Source organism: Sceloporus occidentalis, unplaced genomic scaffold (assembly GCF_023333645.1).
Source record: "Sceloporus occidentalis isolate IW3139 unplaced genomic scaffold, rSceOcc1.0.p SCAF_419, whole genome shotgun sequence".
Taxonomy (NCBI): domain Eukaryota; kingdom Metazoa; phylum Chordata; class Lepidosauria; order Squamata; family Phrynosomatidae; genus Sceloporus; species Sceloporus occidentalis.
In genome coordinates, this window is record NW_028317399.1 from 139,614 (window position 1) to 165,875 (window position 26,262).

General features: G+C 38.9%; 1 protein-coding gene across 1 annotated transcript in view; it reads right to left on the reverse strand.

Moving 5' to 3' along the window:
- LOC149272783 (IgGFc-binding protein-like) overlaps positions 1–26,262 on the reverse strand; it is a 32,907-nt gene continuing 6,645 nt past the window's right edge. Inside the window, exons 5-31 of the mRNA XM_089506735.1 lie at positions 25,512–25,812; positions 24,795–25,393; positions 23,940–24,507; positions 23,118–23,725; positions 22,306–22,873; positions 21,610–21,809; positions 21,172–21,313; positions 20,513–20,841; positions 19,747–20,320; positions 18,859–19,457; positions 18,039–18,600; positions 17,070–17,656; positions 16,285–16,855; positions 15,875–16,074; positions 15,303–15,674; positions 14,578–14,867; positions 10,696–10,751; positions 7,229–8,452; positions 6,772–7,127; positions 6,253–6,632; positions 5,637–5,827; positions 4,492–4,670; positions 3,781–4,351; positions 2,835–3,433; positions 1,997–2,306; positions 1,101–1,175; positions 1–74 (exon numbers count right to left, since the gene is read on the reverse strand). Coding sequence (XP_089362861.1) covers positions 1–74; positions 1,101–1,175; positions 1,997–2,306; positions 2,835–3,433; positions 3,781–4,351; positions 4,492–4,670; positions 5,637–5,827; positions 6,253–6,632; positions 6,772–7,127; positions 7,229–8,452; positions 10,696–10,751; positions 14,578–14,867; positions 15,303–15,674; positions 15,875–16,074; positions 16,285–16,855; positions 17,070–17,656; positions 18,039–18,600; positions 18,859–19,457; positions 19,747–20,320; positions 20,513–20,841; positions 21,172–21,313; positions 21,610–21,809; positions 22,306–22,873; positions 23,118–23,725; positions 23,940–24,507; positions 24,795–25,393; positions 25,512–25,812 — 11,085 coding nt within the window. The remainder of the gene's footprint in view (positions 75–1,100; positions 1,176–1,996; positions 2,307–2,834; positions 3,434–3,780; positions 4,352–4,491; positions 4,671–5,636; positions 5,828–6,252; positions 6,633–6,771; positions 7,128–7,228; positions 8,453–10,695; positions 10,752–14,577; positions 14,868–15,302; positions 15,675–15,874; positions 16,075–16,284; positions 16,856–17,069; positions 17,657–18,038; positions 18,601–18,858; positions 19,458–19,746; positions 20,321–20,512; positions 20,842–21,171; positions 21,314–21,609; positions 21,810–22,305; positions 22,874–23,117; positions 23,726–23,939; positions 24,508–24,794; positions 25,394–25,511; positions 25,813–26,262) is intronic.

Genomic DNA, 26,262 nt, shown 5'->3' on the forward strand with positions numbered 1-26,262 from the left:
CTACATATCACAACGCCATTTGGTTTGCAAGTACAGAGCTGCCTGCAATGATCTTTCAAGAAGGTTTCGCCTATCTGGAAGAAGATAAAGAATATTTTTTTAAGGAATGCTCTATAAATTGGGCATTGCTGGACTTAACTGATGGTTGGAAGGATGGGTACCAAAGTATGATGAAAAGTGAAAGGAAAAAAAATAGGATAAAGGGAGAAGAAACAGAAGAAGATGAGGTAGAAATAGAAGCATAAACTACCACTTCATTAACCAAAAATAACTTAGTTACTATGCTTTTATCTTTATCTATAGCACAAGCCATAATTGTCATTAAGAGCGAAAACACTTAGAGGTATGGCAAAAAAATTACTTTCTGTAAAGACTAAATATCAACAGACATCCAAACCGTTGGTATACACGGTCCCAACCCATAGTGGACAACATCCCTAGAGTATATTTCTGATGTCCAAGACCAATCGCTAATTCCCTTTGGATTAACAAAACCAAAATGATACCTTATAATATCTGCCTCTGTTGGTACATCCACACTTGTCCAGTGATACACAGCTGTCTACATCAAGATAATAACCTCCATCACATTGGCACCCCTTGGAACAATCCAAGGGACACTGATTGGTAGATATTAAAGAAGCGCAGGAATTCCAGCAAGTATCGGCACAAGCCATGTAATGACTGTTGTTGAAGCATTTCTGAGCTGGCAAAAAGAAAATTAAATACCATTAAATAAACGTTCTCACTTGAAATTAACAATTGTGTAGTAATATCAGAATTTTTGTATATCATAATTACGTTAATTGAAGTAAATTGGAAAAAGTGAGCTATGCATGAAACATCACTTACAAAATAGTAAGACATTCAATATTACAATTCAGTGTCATGGATAAGACTCAATTGATCAACATTTCTGTTCAATCCCTCCTTAGCCATGCTATGTTTTCTGTAACTAGCCATCTAGCTATGGAATGTCATGGATAACTTGATAATATACAAAGAATGTATTCAATGTGTTCAAACTCTAAATAAAAAACACACATTGTAGTATTTTATATTCTGGTAAACAATACTCTTTTGTATTATCTAGAACTGACCTCTCCGAATGCTTTGGATCCATACAGCATAGTGTTCAGTCCCCACATTCTTTGTGTCGAGGGTTGTATTTGGACCTGAAAGAAATAGATAAGCCTAAAAATACTGGATAAGTATTACTGCCTTCCATTAATTTGATGCCAATGACATCATCTGTTAAGCTTCAATAGAAATATATTTGATCGGTTGCACGTTTCTGTTAGCTCTGAGCTAATAGATGATGGCAAAGGTTGATGCCCAGACTATGTGAGCCGCTGGCATTCTGGGCACACGAAGGAAGCCAGTTAATGTAAATTAATTTATACCTTTACCCAGACCTTTTGTCGTTTGTGCCTTAGAAACCTCTTGCCCCTCTTCTGCTATCAGTGTGCGTGTTTCATAAGTTGTCCTAATGTACCTTCACAATTGTCTCTTATTTTTCTGGGCTTGATTTCTCTTGGCATTGTTAATAAATCTCCAGTAGGTGTCTACTTGTAATTTTAATCCTCACATTAAATTTGTTATTCTACATCCTCCATATAAAATGTGTTTTACTTGATAACCCTAGCCCAAAAAGCTACAGTTTTATGTTTCATATAGAGCAGTGCTTCTTAACATCTTTACCAGGGCACACCAAATCTTCTATTTTGGAAGAGAAGGGAGCAATTACAAAATCTTGTTCTATTAGTGTGGCTTAAGGGCTCAATTGGAAACCACTACCACATAGGTACCATTTTTGAAGTTGCCTCAACAACTTTCTTAAAGGTGTTTCTAGAAAATAGGGTTACGCATCCACTTTTGTGACAAATATCAAGTATCGCCCTCAATTCACCTTTGGGCCCACATGGCTATGGTAAGTGATCCCATCAAGAGGCTACATGCATTATTTCTTTTGAGCAGACTTTCTGGTGACACTTACCACCAAACTTTGCTGCACATGTACTGCTGCAAGTTTTATCCAGCCAAGCTTCACCAAACATTGTCACGTTGTTAGTCAGAGATTGGTCTGGTAGAAGTAAATCATCCCTGGCAATTCCATTGTAATTACCACAAAGGCCACAGACGTGTCTCTGGAAACTACTCGAAATTCTTATTAGGACCTGGAAGGCCAGATCATAAGAAACCTGTATCCCACAAGCAGCCATCAAGACCACTTTAATGCCATGTTGATAGACCCAGATTTCTTTATCCCAGAGATGCAGTGGAAGGTTTACATAAAGCCCATTGACCTAGAAGTCAATTATATTAATGTTAGTATCAAAGTCAAGCATTCGTATTCAGGATAAACCTTATACTTTAGTAGCCACATTTCATAAAGAGGTCATTCTCTTGGGATAATCCTTGTTTCGGCACCCGAAGTTGACCTGGTGTATAGATCACATACCTCTTGACACATACATCATGAAGTAAGTGGTGTATTTCTGGGAAAAACTGCCTGTTTTACCCTTTCTTTTTTCAATTAAGCAAAAATACCTTTTTTATGCCTTGTCCAGTTCTAGAATCTATGCCACAAACGTATTTCTTAACTTGTTTCAGAGAATTGTATTTAATGAATAAAGCTAACGTAACCATTTGTTAAGACGTTAGCATCTATCCCCATAGCATTTGCCCCACCTTGTGGTCCTTTTCTTAATTGTTACATTTGCAACTTTCTGCGATTGACTCTTCAATCACATTAAATCTCAATTGTTACCAGCATTGATAAATTAAATGTAACCCTATAAATTCCAAAATGAAATATATTACATAATAGCTACCTGGATTTTTCCAAATCTTCCATTTTCTATAGAAACTTCCACATCATTAATTGTGACTTCTATTTTCCTAATGATGCTCACTGGCCGATCTGCCAGTTTCTCGTTCTCCATTACAACTGAAAAGTTTGCTACATTGGAGCTATCTTCCATACATGTCTTCGTAAGCGTGTAGCAACAACCACCTTGGAAGCTGTATTTAAGACCATCAAATGTACTGTAATGAGGATCTCCATAGGCTGAACATACAGCTGTCTCAGTAGGCTGACACCTTCTCACCCCATTCAATATTTTACATTCTTCATTTGGCTTACAGGAAAAACTTGTGCAGTGCACAGCACCTCCTGGTTTGCACACGCATTGTTGGTTGCAGTTAATGGTAGGATAAAATATTTTCCCTGCCTTGTAGTAGAAGCCATTGAAAAGACATCCGCATTTGGAAACGGGTATGCAGTGGTCAACATTATGGATATATCCCTTGTCACAAACGCAGCCTTCGCTACACATAGCTCTACAGCCCGATGAGGTGCTGATGTCACTGCACGTTCTTTGGCATCTATGAGAACAAACTTCATAATGGCTGTTTTCTGGACACCAAGGATCTGGAAAAAGAAAAGCAAGGTGTGGAAATTTAGACCTACGTCTCATATTCCCCTAAGCACAGAATATCTAAAACCATCTCTTTGAGTGGTCCAAGCGCATGCTTTTGAGATATTGTTTTGAGGTCTGTGCAAAACGCAGATGGAGTAAACGTAATAAATCAACATTTTTACATGTCAGTGTAGATGGCCTAGAACACCAAATTCAATGTAGATACTAATTTGAGTCTCGTGTGGAAATGAGTACTGTGACTCTGTTGCAGATGGATATTTTGTACTGGTGTGTTCACGTTGACTAAGAAAAGCAATCCTAATAGCCGCCATTTCTTTTATGGAATTAGCTTACTTACTGCAGAAGCTTTCATTCCTCCATTGGTGGACAGTCCCGTTGACCTCTTTACAGGCACTAGCATATGTGGAAATCACCTGGCAGAAAGCATCTTGCCTTCCCTTGTAAAAGCAGGAGTCATAAAGACAATTCTGGAAATACCCCTCTGGATCCAAAAGATTGTGACATTCCTTGAATGGGCCGTCTTTTTGGAGGAGAATTCCACAATCGGCATAACTCTTCCTTTGATATTCTTCCATAGCAGGCAGGTGGGCGCAAGGTTTTGGGTCCTCTTCCCTACATTCCAAAACTGTCTCATTGGTCCTCCAACTATAGCCAAATGCTGAGATACTTGTTGCTTTTTGACCATTTTCCATCATCAAATCATCCCCAGGATCTCCATTAAAATTGCCACAAAGGCCACAAACAGCATTAGAATAGGATTGTGGGATCGTAACAGTGATCTTACTATGCCAGTCAAATGTTATTTTCAGACCAAATTTTGTTAGGATCACTGCATGCCAGCCCTCCTTAAACACTCGGATTTGGTCCAAATTAAACTTGAATGGAAGGTTAACGAAGATATCATTTACCTGTAAAAAAAAGAATTCAATTAGTGTTTTGTAGGCTAAATCTAGAATATGCTTTTTTTTCATGCATCATATTCTTGCTTTGTGTGCTGGTGATCTTTTTGTTAAAAATATTAATAATATTCCTCAAATATTGTGCTTACCATGGCTTTGCCTGGGTGATGTCTAGTGAGCAAAATCTCTACTCCGTACACCTTCACCCAGACAGATCTGGTATAAGAGACGTTTGAGATGAGCGGGTTCATGTTTAGGATGTGCACCTGAAAATCATTTAGTCCTTGACGTTGATTGCACAAGCCGGATAGCATGTACTTGCAGGTCCCTAGGAGGTCATATCTAAAACTATCAAACGTTATGTAATGAGAGTCTCCATACGCGGTGCATGTGCTGTACGTATCTGGATAACAGTCCGTTATGCCTCCTTGTATTGTGCACTGCTCTCCTGCTATGCATGTGCTTTTGGAGCACATGACTCTCCGAGTCTTCGGATCACATGAACATTTCTGTGCACAATGACCGCGTCCCCAAACCGCATCATTTGGAGGGTAGTAATGACCTCTCCAAAAGCAACCGCAACTGTTACTCGGGATACACTTTCCTTCAGCTAACACAAACCCAGGGTTACATTCACATGTCTCCATACAAAGACCTATACAATTGGATGGTTTCCCAAAACACGTGGCGGGACAAGCATTTCCACACACATTATAGCGGCTATTTTCTGGACACAGAATCTCTGAGGATGAAGAAGAGAAACAAGTTCCAGTGAACAAGATTTCTTCCTTAGCACATGAAAAATTGAGAGCATAAAATAACGTTAGAACATTCGGAATTACTACTGCAGTGCGAGAAGCTCCAACAGGTCCCTTGTTATTCTAAAGAATGACTGTAGATTGACATTCAATAAGCATTTTAAGGCAAACATTCTTGAAGTCAAGGTGAAAAAAAATTGTTTTTTTCTCCTATAGCCCCCCCCGGTATAAGAATACACCCACCTGGAAGACGTTAGGGGTTTTGGTCAACTAAAATGTTTTGTAAAATACACATTATGACTACATTATGGTCCTTAAGTGTTGCGGCCAATATATTAAAGCAGGTGACTACCTTGTAGCAAGTATTCTTAGCCATGTCCACCAAGATCGCATTGACAACAAGAATAAAAAATGTACTCACAAAAATAAAGTCAACATTTGATTTTCCTAATAAAAGGGTGTATTCATCTAGTGAACTAGTGAAATAGACCCCTTTACCATACTTCACTCTCCATGGATAAAGGTGACAAGCATACCACAGTCCATGACATTTCTCCATTCCAGCACAGGAATTCCATTCATCTGACATGCAACCATATAAACAGATATTGCTTGGCATAGGACCCTCTTGTAGCCGCCATTTTTCACCATATCATATACACAGTTCTTTACAAAGGGGCTTGGATCAATCACTTTGTTGCAGACGTGAAAGGGTCCTTCATTCTGGCTGCTCAAAAACAGTGAAATTCATATTTTATACATTACAATGTCATATGTCAATCTTTATAAACAATATATAATAAAATTAATAAAAATATAACAATATTTAGCATTGAAAAGATTCTACACACAAGGTGATGTGATAAGACATTCTTGTAATGTTCAACCATGTCTTAGTGGGGAAGCCACCCAATGATGCTATGTTGATAATGATTTATCTCTGTCGCCTGTAGCAATACCCTTCACTGAAGAACAGTGTTATTTTTCTATATACGTCAGTGAGATGAATAATGAAACTCTCTGTCACATACCTGAAAATAACCAAAATGGCATGTGCATTGTCGTCACTCTGTAAACATATGCACATTTCTAAGGAATACCATCATGTGGTGATCAAAAAAGGGGATTTTGTGTATAGTAATGGCTGCCCACCTTAATATTCCGCATGATGTTGGATCTTCATACACATTGCCGTCCTCTGGTCGAATGGAATCACATTGCCCATGGCAATCATCCCAACACTCGCCATCGTCGGTATCATTCACTTTCCAGCTCTTCCCAAATTCCACAGGGCCAGAAGCTTGGACTCCGGCTGGCATAAGAAACTCATCCTTCGGGTCATCGTTATAGTAGCCACACAGACCACAGACCTTCTCAAAGAAGCTACTTGGAATCGTAATTATCAGGAAAACATTCCAGTCGTAACGTATTCGAATAAATTCTGTCTCGAGCAAAGCATGAAACCCGCTAGCTGTAATATGTATTGTGCCCTTATCCAAAGACAAGGGAAGGGACCACCTGATATTATTTACCTGTCAAAACAATGGATACAATGTATTTGTTAATATTATACATATATATATAATTTTTTTGAATTTGGTTCTTTACATCTTCATAGACTTTATCGTTTATATAATGGATCTTACATAGGTAACTCTGTCAGGTACCTACCCTAACAAATCCAATTTCAGATCGCAGCATGGTAATGTTGTATCCATAAAACTGTACAAATACCGCGGCAATGTAAGAAACTTCAAGGGATCCACGATTTTCGTTTTTTGCCTGAATGCTGAATTCTGGCAATGTGGAGTCTCCCCTGATTCCATTTGGTCCCACGCAGGTCTTGGCTACGGTGTAAGTACAGGTTCCTTGGAAGTCGTAGTCAAGTCCATCAAAAGTGTGGTAGTGGGGGTCTCCCCAGACTCGACACACTGCTTCACTGTCTGGGACACATGCTGGTTGACCATCGGAAAGTTGGCAAGATTCTTTTTTTCGACACTGAAAGTTGTCACAAGACTTTATTTCCTCTGGAGGAAGTAAAAAAGACAGTAAAGCTATATCATCACTTATGTCAGGTAACATAACCATGGGTTGTTTTTTTTCAGAAGAGAAAAGTAAAATGACTTACGTTTAATGCATACTCCTAGTAAACCATAACTGGCTTGAGAAGATAAGCCAAAACTTAAAGCTGAAAATGCTGATCCAGGATGGCTAACCATATGGGACCTAAATTGACGGCCATAACGATATTGTGCCCACGAGTATTTTGTCCCTTGGATCTTCTTCCATTGGATATTGCCTAGGTTTTGATTGTTGAATTGAATGCCTGGAATACTCTCTGTTTTTGCGGTGAGTAGCAGTGCATTTATAAACCCTTGAAGACCGTGTACTTGGTACTCGGTACAGTATTTGGAGGTATCGGGAACAGAAACAAAAAAAGGGTCGAATTGGATATTCCGGCTAAACCCTCCAGTGCAATAAAACAATACCTGAACTGCGACATTGGAGGAGATGACCAGAGAAAAAGGTGTGCGTACAGGTATTTTCAGTACCTGCCCTTCCTGCATGAATGCACTTTGCTTAGAGGGCCCAGATGTGTATTTGACTTGAGTGTCTTGTGAGGCTGATACATATACTATGTCAAATTTGTACTGGAAGGGTAAAGGTTGGATAATGTACTCCTTGCCCCAGCCAGACACTGGAAGTAGCTGCTCATAGACGTGGTCGCAACTATTATTGTTCCACGCACAAGTAAGTCCAGTAAGAACAGCAACGGGATTTTCAGCCAGCACCATGGATCCTGATAGATCCTGCTCACTCTGTAGCTGCAAAACCTCAAAAGGCTGCAGTATTATATTCAGTGGCTGTCCTGACGAGTAATTCTGACCCTGGAAAATTGCCCAACCTTTGAGTAAGATCTGGACATCAGTTGTCAAGTTATAATTGATGACAGCAAACTCTTTTAAAGTATATTCGGGTCCCTCATTTGGAGTTACAATAAAATACTGTGTCCCCAAATATTCCACTGGGTACACTGTGATTCGGGAAGATGAAAATGCCTTTGAATTCAGACACAGTATTGAAACAGGCTCATCTGAAGTTATATGGATGGAAGATTTAAATATGGCGCTTCCGATCATCTCTGCCATGTTCGAGACCTGGATAGTTGCTGATTCTCCGCTGTCGAGAAACAAAGACCAAGAGTTTTGTGGGCTCTTTAGCTGCACCGTCACCGACGTGTTCTCAAAGGCGGTGATTGTTATGTCAAGCACGGCATTTCCAAAAGAAGAATTTCCATTCTGGAGGAACGCAGTTAGAAAATTCTTTCCGATGTTGGCCGTCTGGCCATTTTCTTAAAAATATGAGAAAAAAACTGGTGATGTTAAACTGATTAGTGTGTGGGTGTAGATGATGGAAACAAGGAAACTTACATATGGATCCGCCATGTATGTAATGTTAGCACTTTGCTTTGTCTAAACCTGACTTAATCAAATAAACTCAATCATGCTAGGTTGGGTTAAAGACATTTTGGAGAAAGATTAATTAAACAAATAAGTTAGAAATAATTAATATTTCAAGTTAAACCTCAAATTAGAATATTATTTTGACACAGTGGGTAGTATAAAAAAGCCGAGGAGCCATTTTCATACGCAACATTCACCCTGATTTTGAACTAATAAACTGGATAAACCAGTTCTGCGTTCACCACCAGTTAAATTAGCCATTAGAGAGTTTTCTGACATGTTTTTCTAGATCATATTTGCATTCATTAAAATTCATCCTTTGGAATATCTTAGAGCTCGTGTCAATGGAGACATTTTCTTCTACCTAAATTAACCCCTTCCTGAATGATCAAAAGAATTTCTACGATCTCATTTCTTTATTAAAGAATCTACAACAATTCATTATTATCCACGTTCATCTGCGTCAGTGTCCATTTCCTATACTTTCATATACTTGGACCAGGATATATATTTACACATAGATAATCAAAGGGTTGGGTTGATAAAACATGCGTTCGCCATGTTCTTTTATTAATTTCACTCCAATATGGCCTAATTGGATACCACATATTAACTAGTTAGACGGGCAAATACACGGATCCATCCAGATTTTTTTCATAGAATATACAATAATGAGAAGTTTAAAATTATTGTCAATTTTACAAAATCTTTACTCACCAAACATAAAACCAAAAATGATTGCAAGAGACCACAGTGAGGTGCTTGCCATTTTGTAAAAGTGCACCTGAAAAATAAATAAATTAATGTTAAATTCTAGAAATATTTTATGTAGGGTATGGAAGCCGATATACAAAATTTAACAATACAGTATCTAACGGATACGGATTTAGTGAAGAATGGTTGCCTCTTGTCTTGGCATTTCACCTCCTTTATAATATTTCTCTCTATAATACCTCAACCCATTAATTTATTTCCATATGTTTGCTTTCTCCGCACATGCTAAAATCCTTTTCATGTGTATGCTGTAAGCCATGCATTATTTATCCATGGACTAAATACATGCTGCTCCCATTTTCCATTCAACCTAAATAAATAATAATAAAAATAATAACTTAAAAGGATGCTTTATGGCATCCAGAAAATGAGTCTTCAAAACAATCACTTAATATATGGATGAATACATTTACATCACGTTAGATCGTGGAATTCTGTCCAACTCTTTTGATATAAATAAAAACAGGAAAAAAGCCATATATTTAATAATTACTATTAATTACTATTACTAGTAATTTAATTTTATGTTAATACTTATATTTTTCTCCTTTCTAAATAAAATATTGTGCAATCTTTGCTCCAACAGTATAGCAGGTAAACGCTCTTGTGTGCTTCTACTTATTACATCATTCAGCTTTTCATGAAAATGTTGAAGTAAGTGTTCATAAAATCTAATAGTTTTAGAAAAGTCATCACAAAATAGGGCATCTGAGTTTTTAGTTACCCCAGTTCTGCGTGACGTTTCATCAGGCTGACCTCCATCTGGATGGAGGTGCACCATGGATGAATTCAGTAGGGTTTGTGACTGTAGTGAGTGTTCTGAGCTTTTATCTGCTAAGACAAGCTTACTAGCAATTGATTACTTACTCAATGATTACTTAAAAATTAGAATTAAACTAAGAGACAAGTTCTGTGCAAATCAGATATTGATGTTCATTTTGACAGGAGAGATCTTTAAACCTTCTTGCTTTCAGACAAGACAGTTCTTAATAGCTTCTCATGAACTCAATAATTAACCAGTCTCGGTTTATGGTGCAAGAATGAAAACAAACCAAAAATTGTATGGGGCGCAGGAACATATATGGGAAAAAAACAAAATGGAAAACAACACGATATAGTGTAGATCGTACTTCCAATATTAGTGATTAAGTGATATATTGCACTCACAAGAAAAAAGGTAAATCCAACCTTTCAATATGGACTGTAAAAGGCTTTAATATTCTTCAAAGAAAATCTAAAAAACAAATATTAAAATAGTGCAGTATCTTAGGTGGAAAGCATATACCAAATAGAAATGCACTCACATGCGGTTCAATTAGGGAAGTATTATTATTATTTATTTTTTATTACACCTTACCTGAGTGACACGTGTTATTTGTTTTTTTCGGTTCACAATATGGTGCAAGAATGAACCTAGAAAAGAGAAACTTTAAAATATTAAAGTTATAGAACATATAACTATCCCAAAACATATTACAACAAATACAAAAAAATGATATATTGTTAAGAATATTATGCAAATATGTACATTCTGTAACTATGAAATTAAATACTGCTTACTAATTAGTGATATCAGCTAGGAGTGTGGCAAAGAATATCAAATAGGTAGATGAGAATGAATTAACCGTACATTTAAGAATATCTTTCAAGTTAAAGTAATAGTAATAGTGTATTTCTTGACCAGTAACCTTTACATACCTACTAGTTTTGATCTGTAGTCCAATTTACCACCATTGGGCATCTGCAGCCAAATGCAGTATCTTCTCCTTAATTCGGTGAAATATAAGGAGCCTTTTTTCGAAATATTTCAACCAATGAAAATGCCCAGCAGCAATAGCTCCTGATGGCGTAGGCCAGGAACGCCTCTGGCTTCCCAATCCAGGTGCATCATCCTGCAAAATGTTGGTTAGATAAGACTGCATAATTAATGACGCCATTGTTAATTGTTCAGTGACCTGGTTTTCATCAGAGCTTGAAGTTAGATTAAGGTGATAATAAATGTTTAAAGCCAAATGCCCAAGAACTGTCAGTGAGCTATAGGGTAGAGATCCTTCTTCAAGAGATACACACATTTTGTAGTAATGGCCTCCAATTAATACAGATTCATATCATTATTAAACGATCATAGTTATTAATAGTTGTATTTATGGGTGGTTTATATATATATATAGGGATACTTTGTATGGTCCTTCTGCAATTGTCGTATTAAAAATGTAGACACTGTGATTGTTTGCGCTATCAATTGACTATAAAAGCTATGTATCAACCTCACAGCTTTTTAGGAAACCAGCAGAATCCAAATTCTAAATCTTATTTTCACTTTAAATTATTCACAGTTGTTGGGTGTGATTCAAGCTGCTTCTTTTATGCCAACGGATAATTCACCTGTAATTTAAAGGACATCCTGACTCCATGTCTTTCTTCATTGTTCTCTCTCGCACATTCTAAAGCACTTAATGCCAGGTCGGCTCAGTAGGTGCACGACACGATAATATCAAATAATTATTTCAGGCGTATTATATAAAGCATATTGAGTATCTCTTAACTATTGTTGCAATACCCACCTTCATGTTCCCCACAATCAACTGAAGCCCAAGCAAACCTGCATACTTTGCTACAAGCCCTCACAACCTGCAATACCCACCTTCATGTTCCCCACAATCAACTGAAGCCCAAGCAAACCTGCATACTTTGCTACAAGGTATACAGAGTGGACCAAGAGATCTCCTTTATTATCTGTTATTGTTTTCTGTATTGTTATTATCATTTTCCTGTTTCTGTGCCTGAATTGTCTATTACCCTTTTCTCTGTCTATCTATGCTTTATGGCCTAGGAATGCCCTTACTGGGAGTTGCAGCATTTTTCCACTGATTGTTTTATTTGTTTTTATTTGGTAAAATTTATGTCATGCCTGTCACTACTTAAGTGTGTTATATTTTACTTTCTATCTTTCTGCTCCACTAACCCCTTATCTCCTATATCTGCCCTCTTACTGCCCCCGTCCACTTTAACACTATTTAACACTCTCTATTACAGCCCTCACAACCTGCAATACCCACCTTCATGTTCCCCACAATCAACTGGAATTTATGTATTGTATTAAGCGCTGCGTAAACTGTTGGCGCTATATAAATAAAGGATAATAATAATAATAATAATAATAATATTGTTGGAGCAGGAGTCGATCGGTTGCCGAACAGCATGATAACCTAGATTTGCTGTCCTCATCTGTTACTCAAGACAGAGAGTCTCGGGCAGCCTCAAATGAGAAGTGTGAGAGGTGTGACTGTGTGTGTAATGTCTGGTAAAACAGGAGTTAATTCTCTGAATCTGCTCATGCCTGGTATTAGAGGGGTTAACACTCTGAATCTACTCATGTCTGTAATAGATAGATAGATAGATGGATAGATACATAGTAACATAGTAACATAGTTCATAAGGTTGAAAAAAGACCAAAGTCCATCAAGTTCAACCTATATACATATTGTGTCCCTACTGTGTTGATCCAGAGGAAGGCAAAAAACCCTTATGAAGCAGATGCCAATTGCCCCATACCAGGGGGAAAATTCCTTCCAGACTCCAAATATGGCAATCAGAATAAATCCCTGGATCAACGTTCTGTCCCTATTAATCTAATATCCATAACTTGTAATATTATTGCTTTCAAGAAACACGTCCAGGCTCCTTTTGAACTCTTTTATTGAGTTTACCATAACCACTTCGTCTAGCAGAGAGTTCCATAATCTCACCGCTCTTACTGTAAAGAACCCCCGTCTGTGCTGGTGTAGAAACCTTCTTTCCTCCAACCGTAGAGGATGTCTGTCCCCTTGTTACAGATACAGTCCTGGGTATAAATAGGTCCTGGGAGTGATCTCTGTACTGCCCCCTTATATATTTATACATAGTTATTAAGTCCCCCCTAAGCCGTCTATAGATAGATAGATAGATAGATAGATAGATAGATAGATAGATAGATAGATAGATAGATAGATAGATAGATAGATAGATATAATGGCTAAATATATGAATCACCAAATGATATGTATGTGCCAGTGAACACTTGTTTGTGACTATATTGAACAATGAACCATTGTTAAGTGACCATTGTTTTTTTTAAGTCTTTGATGTGTTATGGAAGTAACTACACGCACTGTTAGGGCTAAATGACCCATAACAATTGCAGATTAATAATATACAGCAGATGTTAAAAGTTAAAGCTTTTTTCATTCTGACGCATGAGATGGTAGGCTGACTAGGTTAACGAGGTTGTGGTCTACAGGCTAACTCCCTCTGCCTACAATTAATGTTTGAATGTTAGATTTGGTGAAATGAATACTAGTACAGTCGGAATGTTTAGGAGTTACTTCTAAAGCTTTGGACTAGGAAGCAAAGGATCAGGAAACTAGTCAATAAGTACAAGCTGGACCATTACTTTTAGGTAGGCAAAATGGCCTCAAAACAATATCTGTTGCCTTCCTTTTTTCTATCTTGATAAACATTGTCATGAAGAGTACATGTGACATCGGCGTGTACTGTCCTCTTAAAACACATATGAAAAGTTCGACGAAAAGAAAAAGATTGTCTTCTATAGTACCTTATATCTCCGAGGAAAACTTGAAGCCCACTACAAGCACACATATTGTCACCCCCACCACAATTGGCAGCCAACGAGTACCAAAAATTAAACCATGTTAGAAAACTTTATTGATATCGTAAAAGAAACTCATATTACAAGCAATATCTAAAAAGTTGAGGTATGAGGTCATAACTTAAGTATGGTTATATATACAATAGTTTGAAAAATAGGAAAAACAAAATTATACAAATAATAACAGTTACAGTTTCCATCTCTGCGTCTGATGATTTGTATGAAGACAATTGTGGCAATATAATGAAGAAAAAGAACAGGTAATAGAAAATGCTTGAATAAAAATCATCTCTTCACGGCAGGCTACTGGAAAAAAATAGGAAAACATAAATGTATTATTTAAATTTAAAATAATATAGCTTTGTTCTTATGGCAAATAATAAACATTTTTAAAATCTGCCAACTGCCTGCTCGTTGAATGTAATTTCACATTGTTAAAACTTTAATTTTTTTTACATACCAGTGGTTGGAGGAATCAAAATCTTTGCATCCTTAACTGCTTTTGTGATATCTATTTACACTAAAAATGTCCCAGATTAAAGTCTATCTACCTGTATTAGTATTTAGAAGAGTATATGGAAAGGACATTACCATGTGGAGAGGAATCTTGCTTTCCAGGAGCGTATAGTATAGGTGATGCTACTAGCTGGCTCGCCATTCTTTAGTCGAAGGTCATCACTACCATCTCCGTTGAAATTCCCACAGGCCCCACAGGTTTCTCCAGCAATTTTTTCCTTAGCGATTAATGTAACATCACCTTCTTCATCCAACACTACGGTAATATGGTCTACCACTTCAATGGTCACGTTTAGTTCAGACTCCATGATCCGTACGGAACCATTCCAGAGGACATCTGGGGCTTCTAGTTCCTGTCCATTCAACTGACATAAAAGTAAGCCATGTACTGTTAAATATAATTTTAGCATAAAACATGTTCTTGTCACTAGAATTTGTGTCCATCTTTAACACACCATGAACAAATGTAATTTACTACAGATTATTCTAGAATAACTCCCCAGGCACAAAAGATAACTTTCATCTTTTTGATAAATTGGTGAATATATAGTAAAATGTAAAACTCAAACAGACATGACTGTCTGTTCCAACTGTCAGCAGTTCTCTGGAAGAAAAATATTTTTTTTGGGGGGGCGTCAGGGAATAAGTTGCTGGTAGCCTTAGTCTTTACCACCCATGTCCTGTACCCTGAAATCCAGGGTTTCTAATAATGATTGCTCCAAAGATCATATGAAATCTTTAGTCTTGACTATAGAGTCAACATCATATTATTTTAATCACCAGTATGGATCAGATCTTACCCATAATTCATATGCTCCAGAAACTGTTATCAGCCCATTGGATGTGAAAACATGAAGCATTTTGCTTATTAATCCTCCTGGGCATTTTTTCACATCAACAACAACCATAAACTGCCCGTCTGCACTTCCATTGCATGATGATGCCATCACGAATGGACCCTCCGAGGTGTAATTGCCAGAAATGCCGTCAAAGGTAGAGAAGCGATAATGGGACTTGATAGAGCATTCTGATTCCCGAGGATAGCATCCTCGCTGGCCGCCTCTCAGCTGGCATCTCTCATTCTCTGTACAGTTCAGTTTAACACAAGACAACTCTCCAGCTTGGCATGCGCATTGCTGGCTACAATCCTCCGACACTATGGACTCATTAACCTGTGTAAAGATGATTAACAAAAATAATAAGTGCAAAAATATGGCGTGTGTTCCTTTGTTTCCCATCCTTAAAAACATCGTAACCGTAAGAAAATGATTGTTCTAAAGACAATATCTAGATGGCTATTGAAGTGTTTAGTGTTTGTTTCTTTATCTAAGTAATAAATTATATTGTTAAATGAATAGCTGGCTTTACTTACCTTTATGTATCTTCCGTTAAAGATACAACCACATTGGTCGAGTGTAACACATCTGTTCCCATCAAACACAAAGCCATCGTCACACTCACATCCCTCGAAACAACGTTCAGAGCAGGTGCTGGTCTCGACAATGCCGCTGCAGGTAAAATCGCAGGTTCTGGTACATGGTTCATAATGGCTGTTGGCTGGGCAGGCCATTGCTGCGGAGGAACCGACAAACGGAAATATAGATTACTTGTGCTGAAAAGGCCAATAACTAGGTTGTCTTGCTATTTACCAAATAGTTTTCTATTGGTTTGGTTTACCCCCCCCCCCCCCCATTTATTGGGAGATGCTTGGCAAAAAAAAAAAAAAAAAAAGATAAAATGGAGTACAAAATAAGAAAACACAATAGAAAAGCAGTCACTTACAGCAGCTGGTAATACTTCTCCAGGCCCCATCAACGACAGCTCCTGCTTTCTGACACGCCACTGTATAGGCTTGTAGACTCATACATAATGCTTCCTCTCCACCTCCTCCGGTACACATATCATAGACACAGTTTGTAACATGGATATCCGGGTTCACCATAGCGTGGCAATCTTTAAATGGCCCCTGTAGATCTGCCATTACCCCGCATTTTAATGATGAACTGGCCTCTTCCCTTCTAGATGGGTCACATTCAGGGCAAGTCCCCTCCTTGCATCCCGCGCAATCTGACCCATCGCCAGCAACCGCCCAGAATGATCCAAACTGAGCAGCATCAACATGGCTTCCATTTGGAAGGCGGAAATCATCAGCCATATCACCATTAAAGTTACCGCAGAGCCCTTCAGTTAATTCAGCAAATGAACTGGGAACATCAACGGCCACAAAATAAACACGATCAAAAATTACTTTTAGTCCCAACAAACTCTGAAATACCACATTGTTTCCTTCTTGATTGATCCAGATTTGGCCATCATCGGAATGGTAGGGCAGGTCATATATTTCATGATCAACCTGTCGTATAAAAAACAATAGATTTTAGCCATTTCTGAGACAAAACCTTCTGGCTTGTTGATGGTGACAAGAGACCCCACCAAGTTAAACTCTCACTTAATTTTTAGGTGTTGCCCCCCCTCCCATTTATTGTATCTGATATCAAACTTTAGTAAAAAAAAAATGATATTGAATAAGACATTGGTATCATCAAGTTGGAAGCTTCCTCATTTACCGTAACAGTCCACGTTCCTCCTCTTTCCATTCGAATAATGTAGCCTGCGTACTCAACGGTCACAGACTTGGTCACAGCAACTATTCCTTCTCCATAGGGCTCATTGTCCACGGTCACTGAGAACTGGACTCCACTGTTATTAGCTTTCACTAGAGTGTACGAACAGGTGCCCTGGAAGTCATACGTTTTGCCATCTAAGGTGATGTAATGGGGATCCCCCCATGCTATACATTGGCCAACATTTTGTGCATGGCACCCCAAACGGCCTTGTGTTACTTTACATTCCTCATTGAATCCGCAACTGTGGCTTTGGCATTTAACAATGCCATTCTGACCACAGGTGCATTTCTCCTGGCACTGGCTGTCTGTAAAGAACTCCTCTCCCTCTTTGTAGTATTTATCATTGTAAGCACAGCCACACTGTGTAATAGGGACGCAGTCCTTCCCGCTTAGAAGGTACCCGTTATCACAGAAGCAACCTTCGGTGCAGGATGCCACGCAGGCGGATGGAGATGAAAGTCCGTAGCAGGTGGTGGGGCACCCATTCCCACACAGCTTGTAATGACTGTTGCTTGAGCAGATCATAGCTGTCCAAGGAAACATAAAAAGGTTTTAATTATTATTATTATTATTATTATTATTATTATTTCAATAGAGGGATTAATCAAGTGAAACATTGTAACCTTCAATGGAACCATGTGTTCATCTCTTCTGCTCAGTATACCATCTACTCCAAATGTTCTTACATATTTACCATTTAAATAAAAATGAGTAGAGTATGTGAAGACATGGACTTTACTATAATTATCATCCCACCCAGCTGCCACCTGCTGCACTCTTTAAAGTCATTGCCTGGTCTGCCTTTTTGGATTTGTTTGCCTTTAATTTAAGAGGCTTAACTTAATTTACAGATTTATCTTGGTCTTTTCTTAAATGCACCCATTTAAAATAGTTTGTGATATATCTTACGGCAGAAAGACTGTGTCCTCCACTCTTGTATCTCAATGCCCTTGCTCTGGCATTCGGAGACATAGCTGGCAATGTTGCTGCAGATAGGAGACCGATGGCCTTCATATTGGCACGCATCAAATACACAGTCTTCGAAGTAAGGTTTGGGGTCTACCACCGTGTGGCAAAGGCTTAATGGTCCCTTGGATTTTGCGATCAGCCCACAGTACTGTTCCTTTTGATATTCCTGCCTTTGTGCGGCACCGCATGTTGGAATTGGTGGAGTTACTGTGACACACTCTAGAACGTCTCCTATTTTCCAGTAATCTCCAAATTCTACTTCAGATGTTGCTAAGCGACTCCCTATGGTAAAATCATCTGCAGCATCTTGGTTGTTGTTACCACACAGACCATCTACTGCCCCTGTATAGGTACTTGGCAAGATCACCCGGGCATAACTGTACCCATCAAAGGTCACTGTGACATCAAAGTCTGTTTTGATGAACACATGAACTCCTTTAATGAAGGCAACAATCTTTGTAGAATCATGATAGTATGGCAGCTCAGTTAAAATCCCATTGACCTAGAAAAAATATATTAAAATAATGTTTTAAGTGATGCAGTAAATATAAACGTCATTTCAATGATATAAAATCGGTATTAAATTGTCTTAATGAACATATAAATGATTTTGCTCATGGAATCCATTATTCCATTCTATTTTGTAAAGCCATACTTGTTGGCAAACCACCAATTTTTTTTAATTCTTTATCACCTGCAGGCAAGAGGTAGGAACAGCATAGAACGATGACAGTAGTTGATAGTATGATAGCATACATACCTTTATTTTCTTCGGAAAGTCTTTACTCATTATAATCGTTGAATTATAAACTTCGAAAATAACTTCTTTGGTGAACGACACTTTTTTGTTGCCACGATTGTCATTTTGAACTTTAACCATGAAATGAGTCAGGCTTGAGTCATTTGCTGTTACGCCAACCAGTTGATACACGCATGTCCCCATGAAGTCAAACTTTTTCCCGTCGAATGTCTTGTAATGTGGATCACCACTGGCTGTGCAAGTGGTATAGTTCGTAGGGAAACACCCAAGTACTCCGTTGGTTACCATACATGTCTCGCTGGATTTGCAGCTCGATGGCTGGCAGACCGCCATTCCCAGATCTGGATCACATTTGCAACTCACTTTGCAGGATTCATCCGTCCAGAATTCCTGGTTAGGTTGATAATATTGCCCACTGTATTGGCAGCCACAACTTGAAATTGGCACACACTTGCCAACACTAAGAACAAAGCCCCTGTCACATTGACATGTTTCTACGCAAGGCTTTGTGCACTGGTCCGTGGCATTTCTGTTGGTGCAGGTGGCTGGACATGCGTTGCCACACGCTTCGTAGTGACTGTTCTCACCACACACCTTGGCTGAAATAAAATTCACAATATGGATTTAATTAGACAACACGTTCAGCAGTCCCAGAATAGACAAACGTGTCTTTTATTAGTTTACAAAATTTCTATTTATTCTGTGAATCATATAAAAACCCTTTGATTGTTATATTAGTATCTAGAACCGTATGCTGAACCTTTATCTTTTTGATGCTTCTTTGTGAAACAAAGTCTTTCAAGTGTACCATATTGCATGATTTCAAAGAAATGTACACCATTTAACGGCACCCTTGTTTCATGGATTGATATATATATTTATACTTACGACATTCAGTGGGTGTCCGCCAGTCGTAAATTTTAATTCCTTGCGTCATACATGCACTTGCATAGGTCTCAAGAGCTTGACAAAGAATGACTTGGGCTCCATTGTTCATGCAGACGTCATAGAGGCAACCATCGAAGAAGGTGTTGGGAGAAATGTTCTTGATGCACTCTCTAAAGGGTCCATCATCTTCCTTGAACAGGATCCCGCAGGATTGTTCTCCGGCATACTGACGCTTCTTACTTTCTTCACAAGTTGGACAGTTTCCAGGACAATGGTCCCAGCAGAATGGGTCTTTGTCATAAACTCGCCACATTCCCGCCCATTCATTAACTGACACTACTTGGGTGCTGTCGGGTGCTCTTTGGTCGTCACTTGGATCTTGGTTGAAATTTCCACAGAGGCCAGATATGGAATCAGAATAACTACTAGGTACTGTAGCTGTAACATACCAGTTCCACTCATATGTGACTATTAGACCAAAGTCAGTTTCCAGGAAAGCAGTCAGCCCACTTTGGGTGACAGTTACCTTCCCATCCGCCAGGGTGATCGGTAAATTTGTTAACTGATCATTGACCTGCAACAAAAAAGTAATTAAAGGAATTCATAAGAAACATTGAGCGGTGCTACTTTTTATTTACCATTTTTACCCCTAAAAATAGAGATGCAATGGAAAAGTACCCTCCCTCACCCCATACATGGTCTTTAAAAAGGCAAAGCCACAAATTGTAACGATTTAATTCAAGAGATTTATGTTAAAGTGACTCACTCGTATTTTTCCAAATTCTCCAGTTTGGATGGTGACTTTAGTGTCATAAACACTTATGGTCACCAACCTGACGAAAGAGACAGCTTCATTCCCTCTGTTATCATTTTTAGCTTCAACTTGGAAGGGCACCAAGCCAGCGTCATCACCTTTACTCTGAGCTAGAATATAGGTACAGGTTCCTTGGAAATCATAGTCATAGCCATCGAAAGTGTGATAATGAGGATCTCCCCAAGCCCAGCAGGTGGCGTTGAAGTCTGGAACACAGACAGCCTTGCCGTCTTGGAGTTTGCACGTCTCCTTCAGACGGCAGACTTTGGACTTACAGGGATCTGCGATTTCGAAAAGAACAATTAATGGAAAACTGTTTACTTCGACATACAAGGTGGATGATGGCTGTACAAACTTATATATATATATATATGGGGGGGCATACCTTAATAAACCCATGGTGTGGGAATATGTATATGCTTCTTACCCATAAACCATGAATACATCTTCCTATAAATGGTAATAGCCTAGAGCGCCTGGAAGGTCTGCAAGAGTTATGGTTACTGTAATATCCCATCTAATGTAGGGTTTTCAACTTTGCACCACTCCCTGCCTATTTATCCATAATATAATGGATCTGTGTGCAGTTATTTGGGTATTGTGTTACTCACCGATGTTAACGCATGAGATCACGCCATCCAGAATTTGACAGCGCTCATCTTCAGCACAGCTAGCGTTATGACAGCGGAGCCCTGAAATGGGATTGCATGTGCACTCTTGGCTACAGTCCTTATTCACTATGGTTTCATTAGGCTGTAGGGGGGGAGGAGAGTAAAGAAAGTGTTAATATCAGGAAAAGGCTTAGAATTGGATGGCAAGATTAACTATGATAATTGATAAGTAACAATTCATACCCTGGCATAACAACATGAAATCAATTTATATATATATTGTAGGTATTTGGAATACATATTGATTAGGTACAGTAGAGCATTTGGCCAGTGAGTGGTTATCCAGAGGTCATTTTTTATTTTGTATTTATACAAAATAGTTTTTTTTTATTTGGCCTTGTAGATATTTTCATAACATAATAATTGTATTAACTCTACCTTGTAATAGCGTCCATTTTCAAAACATCCACACTCTTGTACTGGGACACAGCCTGTGCCATCGAAAATATACCCTTCATCGCATGCACAGCCCTCTGCGCATGTCTGGGGACACTCGTATAGATCCGTGAGAGCAGCACAGCTGGTGGAGCAGAGGTCTACGCAAGGACTGTAATGACCATGCACAGGACACTTCAAAGCTACAACGAAGATAACAGATCTTATGACTGAGCTAGAACAAGGCGAGTGGGACCTGAGCAACACTGAATGTAAGGTATAGATTTGTATCCCCACAATTAAAGATGAAATTCCATAAATTATGTGTAAACAAGGCTTTTGCATATCACAAGTGCAGGGAACATGTTCATCTTTGCTGAAAGTAAATTGAAATACCAACACATCCACCTTTGTTGACCGCCAAGCTAGCACCCAACATGTCAATACAATTGTGGCCTCAGATCTCTGTGCTAGATCTTTGTTCAAAGAGCTATAATATTATTCACATAAACACTATGTAAAATAACACATTAATTGTAAAATAACACATTAATTGCGCCTTTAATGACTCTATGACACATGGGAAGTCTGTTCATCGTATTACCCACCGTCTCTCCAGTTTTCTTATTTGGAACACTGATTTCCTTTTACAGAGCGGTAACAGGTTATCTGATTCAGAAGAACAGGCAAAACACTTACCGCAGAAGTCTTCCCTCCTCCATTGTAGGTCTGTAACTCCAGCTTCCATACAAGCACTGGCATAGGATGCCACACCATTACATAATGTACTGCCTTCTCCATTGGTCTGGCAAAGGTCAGAAATACAGGCTTTCTGGAAAGGGACAGGGTCAACTACCGAATGACATTTGGCAAATGGACCTGTGGTTGAATTTAAAATGCCACAATAATTGTTTTGAGAAAACACCTCAGACTTTGGCCCTTGGCATAACAGACATGGATTATCTGTGGTACCACAACCTGCCCCGCAGTGTTCTCTGGAATTGGGCACCTTCCATTTCTCCCCAAAGGCAATGATATCACTTGACATTTGACCGACATCATCGCTTGCGTCTTCATTGTAGTTGCCACAGAGCCCACAAGTCCTGCCCATATAGGTGCTTGGAACAGAGACTGTGACCCGATATTCAAGGTCATATTGGATTTTCAGAGCAAAATCAGTCCTAATAATGGTTCCCTCTCCGTAATATTCGGCTCTTATTTTACCATGCAGTAAGGTGGCCGGCAATCTGTGATCTTCTCCATTTACCTGGAAAGGCAAACCCAAGATATATGAGGGAAAATGACCATCAAGTAAAGAGAAAAACTGGTGAAAAATGCTATAATTTTAACTTTTAGGGCATTAAAGGGAACAACCCCTAAACTCACAGGGTAAAATTGAAATTGAATTTTTTTTTTTTTCGTGTTTAAGTAATTTTCAATTATTTTTCCATAGTTAGTGGCATGTGTTGTGAACAATATTAACTATTTGATAAATATCTACATTTTCTTACCTGGATAATTCCTCGTCTCTTGTATATCAGGGTAAGATTCTGTTCGTATACCTCCATTATAACGCGTTTGACCACAGCGGCACTGGATCCATACTTCTCATGCTGAGTGATGATCTTAAAATTTATCAAGTTTCTTGGTGATCTAGTGGTCTCATTTTCACAGCTCTGGGCCAGTACATATGAGCACAGTCCTTGAAAATCATAGGCTCTTCCATCAAATGTCTTATAATGAGGGTCTCCAAAAGCTGTACAGACGGCTAATTTGTCAGGATAACACCCTCGTACCCCGTTTTCAATTTGACATTCTTCATTGGGTGAGCAAGTTGTTGAGGAGCATACCATATTACCTCCAGGACTACAAGTACATCTTTCTGTACATCCGTCTCCGACATATATGCTCTCTCCAACAGGGTAATAAGCTCCGTTATAGGCACAGCCACACTCTGAAAGAGGGACACACTCTCCACCGCTGAGAACAAATCCACTGTCACAGACACAACCCTCTCTACAGCCTGAATCGCAGCCAGTGGGTGATATAAGATCATTACAGGAGTCTGGACATGCGCTGGCACAGAGCTCGTAGTGACTATGTGGAGGGCATTCCAATGCTAGAAGAAAAATGCAAAACTTATATTATACATCAAAGTTGTAAAAACGCATACCCACAAAGGATTGTACTTGTCTTTAGAAAATGGTATCCCTTTTTTAAGGGTCCAACAAAAAAGACCTTGTTTCCCTGTAACATGGCCCAAAGTCACTCTAAAGATCTACTTCATTAATAGATAAGGGCATTTTTTTATCCATCCATGTTCCGTATCTTACCGCACAGTTCATCGCTTCTCCAGAGATGGACGGTTCCACCAGCGGCCTGGCATGCTAAGACATATGAAGATAATACAGAACAGTAGATGGTCTGCCGTTGTTGAAGGATACAGGAGTCATAAACGCAGCTCTTGAAGTAATCTTCGGGATCCACCAAGGCATGACAGTCACGGAACGGGCCTTGACTGTCCATTAAAACTCCACATTCTGTGGCTTCGTCCATTTGTCTCTGCTCTTGTACTGCTAAGTCAACACATTTTGGTCCATCTACATCTTCACATCCCTTGACGTCTTCCACTTTCCAACTTCTACCAAAGTCGCGAGCTGAAGCTGAAGATGTTGCACCTTTGGGCATTAAATCATCATTGCGGTTTTTGTTGAAATTGCCACAAAGACCACAAACAGCGCCAGCATATGTGCTTGGAAGTTTGACTGTAATAATGCTTGACCAGTCGAAGGTCACCGTTAAACCAAAGTCTGTGCTGACTACCGCAGAACTAGGGTTGCGATACAGAGAGAGTCGGCCACCCAGAATACTGTATGGAAGGTGCACCAGCAAACCATTGACCTACAGCGGCGAAAAATAAATGAACTACGGTGTGAATTTTGTTATTGTACATAACAGCTAATTAAATGGAGTTAACTTGTATTAATTGATTATATACATAAGCCTGGCTATGCCCCAGATTCATAAGAGAACACATTATATAGAGCAAATACCAGGAAAAAAAGCATTACTAATGGTTTAAATTCAGCACCTCCAAATGAAGTAGTGTACATTATGTTTTTAGCCCCCATATATATATTTGAAATATTGAATAAATTCCATTTTGAGGCAAAAAATACAATATTCACCATGATTTTGTTGGGGTGTTGTCTGCTTATCTGGATCTCCATCCCATAAACCTTGATATAAACAGTTGCAGTGTATGAAACTCGGATGTTTCCCCGGTTTTGGTTATGAACGTAGACCTGGAAATCGGTTAAGTCCAAACTATGGTCACAAAGTGCTGAGAATTGGTATTTACAGGTTCCCATGAAATTGTATCTGAGCCCATCATATGTGAAATAGTGAGGGTCACCCGAGGCACTGCACATGCCAAAGGTAGTGGGGTAACAATCCTGCAGTCCATCTTTTACAATGCACTCCTCTCCGGCTCTGCACAAGCTCTCTCTGCACTCTACCTGCTGGCTACGTCCATTGCAGACACACTTTTGGCTACATTTATCGTCCTTCCAGAATGTCTCGTTTGGGCCATAGGAGCGCCCCTCAAAGAAACAACCACAGTTTTCCAAGGGCTGACACTTTCCTTCAATCAAGACAAAACCTGGATCACATTCACACAGCTCAACACAATGGTCCAAACAAGGGGACGAGGCATCAGGATCCTGACAAGTCGCAGGACAGGCTCTACCGCACAACTTATAGGTGCTGTTCTGGTGGCACTCAAAGGCTGGGAAAAAAAAGCGAAAAATTATGTATAACCACAATTCACATGTTTCCTGAGAGAGAACTTCCAGATGGATTTGTAGTTGATGTTGTTACAATTAGAATTTTTATTTTGAACTTACAGCATCCAGCCGCCACTCTCCATTGAGTGATGTTTGCCCCGGCGCGCTGGCATGCATCTGCATAGGCCTTAACAGCTTGGCATGAAATTTGCTTGTAGCCGTCGTTGAAACACACGTCATACACACAATTTTCCATGTACATCTTGGGGTCAACAGCTGAATGACATTCACTGAAGGGGCCGTTATCAGTTTTGCCAATAAGACCACAGTAACCATCTGTTTTGAACTTCTCTGCAACATTGGGTGGACATTTTAGGCATGGTCCATGGCAGTCATCCCAACAAGCAGAATCATTTCCCACCTGCAAAATGGCAGACAGTCAAACCCTAGATGATCTATTTTGTCAACAAATATTAATATTAAATTATATGTTATTATTATATTATTATTAAAATCAAATAAGTATGTCATGGTCATTTTTGGTCTCCACTTTTACTTCCAAAGCTTTTTTGACTACATGGAGATTTTTTCTTTGTCAATGGCATTTCCAATCCAATCTCATAAGAATGAGGTTTAAATTATATATTAAATTATTATAATAATAATTATTTTAAATTATCTATCAATAAGATACCCTTAGTTTTACTAAGTTTTACTGATATGACTGGGTCCCCAGTAGAGGCACTAGTGTTTACTTGAATTTTAGAGAAGTCAAAAATACCCAATGCATGTTTTTTTTGTCATACTCCATCCAATCCTAGGTCTGTTTAAGCCAGTGCCTCCTCTACTACACACTGCCATGAAATACTAC